We start from the raw sequence: 11,306 nt of genomic DNA on the forward strand, positions 1-11,306 counted from the left end.
GCCCCTCTCCAGGCTCTTGACCATTACTCCCCATTCCCAGATCATGTACCTCCCCCTAATTGCATGGGCAGCCTTGCCACACTAACCTGATGCAAAGTGCCTTGTCTGAGCCACCCTGCCCAGCAAAGGGATCAGTGGCAGGGCATCACTGCAGGGAGAGACCCCCTCCCAGGAGACGGGCCCCAAGAGCACGTCTCAACAAGACTGGGGAACACAAAGCATCTGCAGCAGCAACATGAGAAAGGACTTGCGAAAAGGAGTAAGAAGCAGCAGAGCTGCCCAAGCCCCCGAAGGCAAGACGATGCTAAATTTGATGAGGTTGAGGAAGGGAGCCAAAGGAGGAATAAATAGAGCTAATGAGAAAACAAGGCACGAGCATTCAAAAACCTTTAACACACTGCTAAACAGCAATAAAAAGGCAATTAGAGTTCCGAGATGCATGGAGGGTAATTGCACACACTATAAATAGGTGGTGGGAAGACTGTCCTGCTCAGCAGGATCTGATTCACTTTTGGGGTGACTTCTGCACAAGCAGGAATATTCTGGTGCAAGACAGAAGCTGAGAGAAGAGAGTTGACAAGGAGATTTTCTATCACACACATCTTTCTGCATGAAATATGTACCAAGAAGGAGCTTTGCAATAGAGGCTTCAGAGGTCTGAGCTTGAGGAACTCCATATAGAAGTTCAGCAGCAGGGATGCAAAATAGCCTTAGAAAGAAGCATCTATCTCACCCCAACCCACCAACGAGCAGAAACCGTACCAGGCAGATCTCTGGCCAACATAAATCACCACTGCACAATCAACTCGAGTTTACTGATGACATCAGTTCTTTCTTGAGACAGCTATAGGCTAGAAAAGTACTACTCCTCATCATCCCTGCATGGCTGTGTTTGCAGAGATGGTGGGGAAATGCAGCTGCACCTGGGAGCTGTAAGCAATCCTTCCTCCTTGCCCCGGCTCCTTCACATATACCCTTCTGGAGGAGGGTAATTTGTAGACGGAAGCACTAAAGGCCCAAGGAAAGAGAGGAAGTAAGGTTTCATTTCCCAGTTCCAAATTCCTTCATCCAGGCCTGATGCCCTTCCCAGCTCCCCGTTCCTTCTCACAGCAGAGCATCGGCATCGACTCACGCCTGGGAGCCGCTCTGCCCTCGCGAATGACTGCGCACACACAAAGTCTCTGCAGTCCTAACTCCAGCGAGCTCTTGGCTATGCACCAAAACACAGCCCCGCGCAGCTCGGGCAGCTGCGCATCCTCAGATAACAGCAGCAGATGGCTCCTGCCTAGAGGTCTCGCTGGCAGAGGGTGGTCTGTGGTGCCGGCAATGGGAGGTACAGCACTGGTTTACTGCAGCATGCACGGCTAGCGGGTCACACAGCCTTGCCTATGGCTGAGGAAGTGCTGGCTTTGTCCTTCCTTCATCCTTGCATTGTCACCATGCAGGTAGCGGAGCAGCTGGCTCCTGCTGCGTCACCCCATTACCTTCCTTCTGAGGCAGCAATGAGTCTGTCATCTCTGGTTGCGAGAAGGGTAGCAGCAGTCTGTTGGGAGGGAGGGGAAATCTAGGGGCGTAGGGAATGAAAACAAACTTGGCATGTGCGATATGCAAAGCGTTTGTGCCCTCTTGATGAATCAGGAAAGAGGATTTGGCATCTTAGGGAAAATGTGTCTTTTGCTTCATGTTCTGCTTGTGTGATGCCCACATCAACATCCAGCTGCCTAAACCCTCCGCTGTTGAGGTGCAAGAGAGGCTGACCCTCCCCACAGTACGCCAGGCAAAGTAAAACCCCCTTCTTGCAAAAGCTAGGCCCTGTCAGCATCAACAGGGGTGCCAGCAGAACAGAAAAAATAAGTTTTTTTACCCCAAATTTGCCTCCTTGTTGAATTAACATCGTATCTTACTCCAGTGAGCACAGTGCTGTATTTAGGAGCACCGCTTCATGTTCTCTCTTACAGCCAAATATCAACCCGAGTCCCTTTATCTCACCAGGGTGCCACCAGCAGGGAGCTTGTTCCTAGACAGAGCGTGCACTTCAGCTGTGGCTCCCCAGGCACCAAAACAACCCTCATGCACACCCACCTGCATCCCTCCTGAAGGATGCAAATTGATTCCCTTCTCTGAGTAGCTCCAAGGAAAGCAAGGGGCTGCTCCCTGTGATACAGAAGGGAAGGAGGGGTGCAGGATTTTACCATCTTGGGCATCCCAATACGTGGCTTCGACCAACACACAGCCTTCTGCATCTCAGGGCAATGCCAACTGAGCATCATCTAGACTGATAACATGATAAATTCCCTAGGAAAGGGAGAATCGCTTCTTGCAGGAGTTGGCGTGCCCCACACACCTCACTGATTGCAAACACGCATTGCAACTAATAGACATCAATGGTTACTACCAATGCCATCCTTTCCAGCTCAGCAGGTGCTTGGGATCAAATTCAGATGCTAAAGCAGACTCTGCTGATGCTCTTCACAAGACAATGTGTAAGACTGTTTCAATAAGACATTTATTAACAAATAACTTTTATCAATAGTTCCTCACGGTTTGAGCATGGAAAACAGCCTTTCCTCCCTATTACTTTCCTCCCCTGAATCAGACAAACAATTGGGAGCCAAAACACCTGCTTTGAGCCCCAATCCAAGGAAGCGAGATGAGCCTGAGCAGGCCAGAGTGCTGCAGCTATGCTGGGTGAAGGGCTTTTTTCTTCTGCATAAGGCCACTGCTAGATCATTAGTGTGTAGCCTGTTTGCCAGGGTATTTGTACAAATGCATTGGGGCATCAGCCCAAAGTCCTACCAGTCAGTGGGGTTCCTTCAAGATCTGCACACAGCATCTCCAGTCCCCTAAGACAAACACCACAGCACCATCACCAGAAACTCCCCACCCTGTGGGCTAGAAAAAAAACGTGATAATCTAGATTTCATTAAGTTTCTTCATCAAACACTAACATTTGGGTATGGGCAGATGCTCAGCTCTTCAGTGGCTGTGACCATACAACTGCCCTGAAGCACATGGGTCAAGTCACCAAGCTGTATGGGTCAAGTCACCAAGCTGTATGGTCCAAGTCACCAAGCTGTATGGGTCAAGCTGTATGCTGGGGCAGTTTTCCAACCCCTCCATACTGGAGGTGGCCTGTACTAATGTCCCCCTCACAGCATCATTATATAACCCATGCTAATAAAAGTCCAAGCTCCCAACCTTACAGACAGGTTTGAACTATGACAACTACAGACACAGCATCGCTTACCCCAAGCTGAATACACATTTGCATGACATTTTGAGTTGGGTGTTTAAATTCTAGAAAATGCCTGACTTTATCACCTGAATCACAGACAAACAAGATCAAATATTATCACTAAAAGTACCTTTTCAAACAACGATTTCACACATTCAGGTCTAACAGTCAGTGTCTGCGCTTATGTCCAATTCTAAGAATTATGCCCAATCCAGAAGAAAACCCACTCAAATAACTTCTTCCAAAGCAATCGCCAGGTTAGGATGCTCCATGTAATTTTCTGCAGCACCCACAAGGTCACAACACAGGGAAACTATCCAAGAACCTTCCATCTTTTGCATCTCCCGTCTCCCACCCTCATGAAGACCCTGCTGCTGGAGCTCAAAGCATGCCCTACAGGAAGGGTGGCCCAATTCTGACCTGCTGGAACCCAGTGCTACCACCTGTGCTGGGGAACGACCAAGGCGAGGAGATGAACTCTGCTTGTCCTCTCCATGCCTGCACCATGCTTACCAAGAGCTAGTGACCAAAGCGTCACCTTCCCCTGCACCTCACCCTGCTCTATTTCCAGGAAGAGAAGACCTTTGAGGGGCCACCCATCAAACCCCATCCCTGAGAAGCCATCCATCCTCCTGGGTGACAGAGAGGACCTGCTCCCCATCAGGAAAGGTCTTTGCTGTTCAAGGGGACTTCAGTGTTTTAGTTAGTCTTAGTTTTTCAAGACACACTAAAATATATGTGGTTCGTAGAGATCACTTTGTGGGTGAACCCCTGGCACTGCTGAAGCCACTATAGCTGCATTCACACCAACACCAGCCAACAGCTTTATTGATGATACTATATTGATTAGCCTTAACATATTAATCAGGTTTACATCATTAAATAGAAACAGGATGCTTACCTTGTACACCCCCCTGGACTACAGCATTGGCAGTAGCTGTAAGGGGTTTGTACACATCCACTGCTAGTTGCAGTGTTGTGGTTGCTGAGTTCCTACTGCTAAACCACACTAAAAACAAATTACTGCTTCTCCAGCTAACAAAAAATTACATAGGGAAATGACTCGCTGGCCCCTTCCCGCTTAAGTGAACGGAGAACAAGTGACTCATCACTCAGCAGAAGGAATTACAAGTTGTGCAAAAGGCAAAGTGCTTCGGGGAAAGCGTCTAGACTATGCAAAGCCAGGCCATAAATAATACTTTTTGGAAAGGACAGGGCTTGGAACTGCACAATCTGATAAGTCCTCTCCGCTCTTAGTTCACAGGAGCCCGAGAGGTGACACAGTAACTGAATTGTCAGGCTATGGATCAGGAACTGCAAAGTTTTACAATGGCCACAGACCAAGCTCACAGCCTGTTTAATTACCTGCATGCCAATGCAATAAACTGCAAGCATATAAATAGCCAAAGTATGACAGGTATTTAGTATCTCCCAGAATTAAATTAAGATAAGGCACTGGCAAAATATATATGTTTTTTAACTGAAAATAACCAATTTCTGCAGATTTCAGACAATTAGAGCACAATGACCACATTCTGCACTCCACAGTACTAAGGAACACCGCATCTCAGATCTACAAGACCTCCTTCCCCACAGCAGTGCTCTCCATGCAGCAGTGAAACACAGGCAAGCTCATCTTCACCTAAGGGTTAGCACAGAGCTGACCCAGGGACAGCTCTGGCCAAGAGCCCGGCCACACACACCACATTCATTTGGTGGTGGCAGTGGCCTATGTCCAAGCTGAGCAGCCCCTAATTAATCTGCCAGGTTTTTATGGGTATAGTGCTAATAATTACCTTGCAAGCTTTGCTCTAACTACAGAGCTCTGCATGGCATCCAGCTCACACTTGAGACCTACCCGGACCTTGCATCTCCCTGCATTAGAGAGCAACCGAGGAACACTGAGAAAACAAGCAGAATATCATCTTTACCTGTCACCTGCAGCACCGAGAAAAAACATACTCTGGATAGCTTCTTGGGGCCAGCAGAGCAGAATCTGACCATAACATCATCAGCAGAAAGCTGCTACAGCAAGCCCCAACACCACCTGAGTCCTGGTCTGCCCCAGAACAAGGTTTTGGTGGTTTTAAGAGAGAAGTTGTGTAAATAAGGAGAGTAACAACCAAGCCCATGATAGGGAAGAAGTGACTGTTTGCAAGTCTGCACTTTACTAATTACCTAACTCATGGCACCTGCATGCATGCCAAACCGGCAGAAATGTGGTACTTTAAGATGCCTCGTAACCAATTTAACTGAGTTTCTGATCCCTCACACTTGTTCTGCATTAAGCACCGTGCTTAAATCAATCACCATTCAGCAAAGCACAGGCTTAAGCTCTTCGCTGAATTTGCCTGAGAATTTGGCTAATGCACCTGACGTCATTCCACAGGCTTACACAAGCACCCAAATCACAAGCCACTTGTCCCAGGAGTAGCTCCAATAATCTGCAACTAAGCTGGAACTTTACTTCATCCCACATTTATCCTGCTTGGAACTGATATACTCTCCTACATGCTGCCTGCCTGCTCCCTCATTCTGCAGGGATGAAAGCAGGTGATGCACAACTGCAGTGATGCCTGACCTGAGAAGCGAGTTCTTCCAGCTGCCCCTTTCCCAACAAGTGTTTTCAAGCAGCTGGTGATAACATGGAGAAGATCTCTAAGTTCGTGGTATACTGAGTGAGCAAACACGGATTCCTGGGTTCACTGTGCCTTTTGGCTGCTGGGCTTTGGGGGTATTTAGCCGGGTGTATAATCCACATCCAAGGGTGCTTGTCCTGCATCACTACAGAGACATACACATCGCCTGACTCCCCCAGGCTGTCAGGTGAGCTCTCCTCCAAAAGGCTTCAGACACTTGGGATCAAGCAGGGAGAGGTACAGGGCTGTCTCAACCCTACTTCCAACAAGTCAGCATGAGCAAGGGAAAAGACTAAATACATCCTGGGCAAGCAATTACCAAGCTAAGTGCCATCTGCGGTATTAAAACACATTGTTCTGAGAGGCAACAGAGCTGGCAAAGCTGCTTTCCTCCTGAGCTGCATCTCAAGGCTGGAGCCCTCAGTGTCCAGCAAGGTACAAGCTCTGACAGGAGCTGTTCCTCTGGGGCCACTCACACAGTAGGTCTCTTGCTCAGATTCCCCAGTGTCTAGTAAGGGCTGTCTGCACAAAGCCTCCTTCCTCCCACCTGGAGTAGGAGATAAATACGGATGTCCCTATTTTCACCAAGCTTTTAAGGGACGACTATCTTGCAGACAGTCATCTGCCTGTCAATTGTGCCTGGAATTCAGTGGCGGCTTAAAAAAGAAACCTAAGTGGGAAGTAAGACACCACAGGCAGGTATGTAATAAGCCCACCTTTTTTTCCCCTTAGGAAACAATACTAGTAAGTTGTAAATAAAAACTTAGAGCTAGACACCACAGTTGTGTAGTTACCCAAGTGAAGCCCTACTACATAAACATCAAGATAAACCTGAAGCAGAAGCGTAGGCTTGAACACACTGATCTAAGAACCATTTTTTACTCTGTTGCTGAAACTTCTGGGGTGTCAGGATCAGAAAAACATTAGCTCTGAGTGTCATTTGCTTGAATTTAGCTTGAGTTCTGAAACAGTTTGTTACTAGAGTAACCATGCAATGTTGTCATGCCATGAACAGTGCATACCCATCCATTCACACATTTCCACTGCTCTCTTCTCTCTTGTATACATTATAATTTATCAAACCACACGTAATTATCTTTCTGTTGCAACGGTACCTTAAGTACACCCTTCCCTTTATTCCAAGGTGGTTTGCAAGCGCTGTAAAAGACCAGACTGCACTTTCCAGCTCCCCAGCACTACACACAGGCACGCTGCTACACAACCGGTACCTGCGGTGCCTGTGCATTACACCACTGTAACCCCCCGGGGCTCAGGGTACCAGCCAGCTCTCATACAGCAGTGCTGCAGGATCAAGGAGGGAGGATTACACACCTCAAGGGGAGGCACCACAGGGATCTTCAGCCCAGACAAGTTGCGACTGCAACAAAAATCAATTGCTTGTTTTACTCAGAAGATTAAACCTTTCCCTTGCAAGTGGCAGGCTGTGAGAGTGCAGAGGCAAATGGCACATGGAGAAGGAAGGAGTTTATCCCTCCTCTACTAATGAGGAAACTGAGGCAACAACTCCCATCAGAGCAGGACCAAAACCTGCTTCGTTTCTCCCATTTCTCCCCTGAGAAGCAAAATGCATTTGCTCCACCCTGGTGAGTCTTGAAGCATCTGGTATTTCCATCATGACCAAGGGCCCACCAATACACAAAGCACCCACAGAGACCACTCAACCTGGCAGAGCCACCATCTAATCATAGAACAGTTAGGGTTGGAAAGGACCTTAAGATCACTCAGTTCCAATGCCCCTGCCATGGGCAGGGACACCTCACACTAAACCATGACAGAAGAGGGAACAAGTACCACACTTTCACTCCCTGGTCCCCCTTGAGCCAGAAAAGGAAGGATGGGCTTTGCCAGAGGGATGCACAAGGAAAGCAGAGGAGCACATGAAAACTCCAAGCTCCAGCAGTGCTTTAATTGACTTTAATGGAAGTATTGGTTAAGGAAAGAGGGTTGGGATTTACTCCCAGCATGACAACTGAATATAGGGATACCCAGAAGATGAAAACCCAGGCTGAATTCACCTTTAAAAGGGTGAATCCAATTTGACTTGTGTTGTCAAGTTAAATTTAGCTTTCCCAATTCCATCCCACTGTTAAGTTTGATGGCACACGGTCAGCCCCTGAGACACACCCCTGTTAGTTATTTGCGTAAATAAGGCAGAAGCATTTCCCTGCACTGTTAATTTCACAGCAAATGGATTATTTCCTCCCAAGATCCTGTGTAACTTCCCCACTCCCTTGAGTACTGCTGCCACTTGATCATTTTTCTCATTACTCCTCATTTCCTTGTTTCACCTGTACTTTATTCCCCCCTTTTCCTCTTTCCCTCCCCTCTTCTGTCCCTTTACAGGGCAGCATTTTTATTTCATGGACTACAAATCACCCTTCTTCCCAGCCACTCTTCTGCAGACCACTAACATGCCGCCGGCTCCTCTGGAAAAAGTCCTCTTCAATCTCAGTTCACTTCTATGTGAGAAACAGTTGCAGAGCTTGTTTGTTTCAATTTCTGCAAAACCAACCATTACTTTAAACCTATCATCTTAACACAAAGAAACTGACAAGAAACAAAAGCCAAGATGACTTTGAAAATGCACAATCTATTGACAAAGGTTGTAGACAAAAAAAGGATATATATATAGATATTCTCCAAACCTAGCTATATTTTCAGCTATGCACTTCGCTCAGCAAACAAAAGCAGCTCATTCCACCTTCCAGCAACACCAGATTGTCCTATATTGCCTTTAAACTATATGCAGTACGGATACACTTTCCTACCTCCGTATGTTGCAGTGACTAATAATAGTCCTGTGGTGTAGCAGAACTGAATGTCGTTTGCATCAATACATCCAGGAGTCTGCCTGATTTGCAAAGGTCATTTGTGAACACAGAACAGTACCAAGGCTAAAATTGCAGTCCAAGAAACCCAACTGAGGCAACAAATCACCTATCCGCTCCAGACAACTACATCCCACCACTGACCTAACTCTGGCTGCCACAGGCAGAAGTTGACGGTTATTTGCCTCAAAGGTGCCTGTATCCACATCTTGGAGAAACGTAATTTCTACCCTGGCCCATGAGCTTGTGCCTCAGCAAAGAGACAAGCTCCAAGACAGCTTCTTGGGATTCGGAGCTCCGGTGAAAGACTCCTGCCCAGCCTCTGCCTGGAGCAGCACACAGCCCTGCTGCGCTGATGCACTCGGGAAGGAAGAGTCAGGACTGTGGCAGCAACTTCATCACAAAGCTCCGCCGCCACATTTTGCCAGGAAGCCAGCGTCAGGGAGCTCCCCGCACACAAGCACTCGCAAGAACTTGAAATGAGACTCAGTAACTCCCCAAGCCAGTGCTGGCACTCCCAGTTAAGCAAACTTTGCAGCGAGCACGGAGTTGCAGAGTCCCTTTGCAAGCGCATGTGCCTGGTGTTCCCCAGCAATGTAGCCCATTTCTCTCCTTTCAACAACCTTTAGATGGCCAACATCCCAAACTTCCTGACTCCCGACGTTGCATAACTAGGAGCAGTGCCATATGTCACCGCGCTGGCTCCGTGCAGGAGACCACGGAGGGGAGCAGTATACAGGGGTGACACGGCGGGGACTCCCTGCATCCCAGAGCAGAGCTGCTGCCTGCAAACCCCACCGGTACAGGGCAAGGTGTCCTGCACTGAGGTTGCCCTTGGCATGCCTGGACTGGTGCAGGCCTGGGAAGTGTCTGCAAGGAGCTGGTTGGGAGGAGGATGGAGGCAGGGAGCAGGAGGGGGAATAGGGGGCAGGAGGGTATTCAGGGGAGCAGGGGGCACAAGGGTAGGTAGGGCAGCGGGCAGTGGAAGGTTGCTCTGACGGAGTAGGAGGACAGGGGCAGGCAGAGTGATGGGGATACGGGCACGGGAGGCCGGGCCCGGCCGTGCACGCAGGAGGGCAGGGCAGCCCGCACGGCGGTACCTTCTGCTGCCGGCGGGCCATGTCGGTGGGCTGCTTGGCATTGAAGGGGTAGGCGATGCAGCGCATGACGAAGACGTAGAGCTGCAGCTTCCTCTTCCTCTCCTCCTCCTCCCGCTGCAGCCGCTCCAGCTCGTCCTTCTCCTTCTCGCTGGCCACCGAGGGGCTGGGGCTGGCGGGCCGCGCCGCACCACTGCTGCGCCCGACCGGCTGCAGCCCCCCGCCGCCCCCACCGCCCGCGCCGCCGCCGCTGCCCGGGCCCTCGCAGGGGCGGCTGGGCGAGAGCCGCGCCGCGGCGGGCGCCAGCGGCTCCTTCCCGCTCTCCTCCTCCACCAGCTCCTCCGACTCCTCCTCGCTGGACGACGGGTCCAGCATCGCGGCGGCGGGGCTCGGCCGGGCCGCCTCGGCTCGGCTCTGCGCTGGCTCCGCTCCGCCCGGCTCGGCTCTGCCCGGCTCCGGCTCCGGCTCCGGCTCCGCTCGCCGCCGCGCCCGAGCGCGCCCCCGCGCCGCCCCGCCCTCGCCCCGCCCCGCGCGCGCGGGCGCTGGCCGCGGTGCTGCACGGCGCGGGCCGAGGCAGAGCGAGCGCGGGAGGGCGGCCCCGCCGCGCATGTCCGCTGCGGGACGGGCGGCGCGGCCGCGGAGGCCAGGAGGGAGCCCCGGGGGCGCGCCCCATGGGCCCCGTCGGGCCCTCGGGGTGGCCGGGCCGCGCAGGGCCCCGCTGTGCCGGCCGGGCCGCCCAGCGCCGCGCAGACGACACCGCGTTCTTGGTGCCCCCACGGGCGCCGCTGTTCTTCCGGCACCCCTGCGTCTCCGCACGGGCACCGCTGCGCCCTCGGTGGCCTCAGGCTCCGCGCAGGTGCTGTCGGTGTCACCACAGCCCCAGGCGGACATTACCGGGTTCCTGGTGTCCCTTCAGACCTCACTGCGTCCTTGGTGTCCCCACATCTCCACACAGGCACCGCCGCACTGCTGGTGTGCCCCAACGCAGCACAGGCACTGCTGCTCTTGGTGTCCCCACAGACACCGCTGTGTCCTCAGTGTCTCCATTCCCCCACACAGACACCGCTGTGTCCTCAGTGTCTCCATTCCCCCACACAGACACCGCTGTGTCCTCAGTGTCTCCATTCCCCCACACAGACACCGCTGTGTCCTCAGTGTCTCTACTGCCCCAAGCAGACACTGCCTCGCTGTTGGTGTCCCCACTTACGCTGTTGTGCCTTGGTGTCCCCACGGCCCCGCACAATCACCTCCATGTCCTCAGTGTCCCCACACACATTTCTGTGTCCTCAGTGTCCCCACCAGGCACCACCGTACCCTCGCAGCCGCAGGAGCCACACGGATCCCTACAGACCTGAGGCTCTCCGCAAGTTGCTTTCCACCGAGCAGCTCTTGCAGCTCAACACAGCTGAAAGTCTTCACTGAGAAGTGGTGCTGCTGATGGATATTTCACCTGAGTCACTAATTATTACATGTGTAATGGTATCGT

The 11,306-nt window shown here is 51.4% G+C and overlaps 1 protein-coding gene across 3 annotated transcripts in view; it reads right to left on the reverse strand.

Annotated features, from left to right (window-relative positions):
• The window catches only part of CADPS (calcium dependent secretion activator), a 210,575-nt gene extending 200,315 nt beyond the window's left edge, over positions 1-10,260 (reverse strand). For 2 of the 3 annotated variants that reach the window (XM_065687841.1, XM_065687840.1), the window contains exon 1: positions 9,824-10,260. In XM_065687841.1, the coding sequence (XP_065543913.1) occupies positions 9,824-10,195 (372 nt within the window). In that variant the 5' untranslated portion in view covers positions 10,196-10,260. Of the gene's footprint in view, positions 1-5,166; positions 5,193-9,823 lie in introns of those variants that run through there. The other variant, XM_065687842.1, reaches the window with a different exon arrangement.
• Positions 10,261-11,306: the final 1,046 nt, after the last annotated feature.

This window comes from Lathamus discolor, chromosome 7, assembly GCF_037157495.1.
Source record: "Lathamus discolor isolate bLatDis1 chromosome 7, bLatDis1.hap1, whole genome shotgun sequence".
NCBI classification, from domain to species: Eukaryota; Metazoa; Chordata; class Aves; order Psittaciformes; family Psittacidae; genus Lathamus; species Lathamus discolor.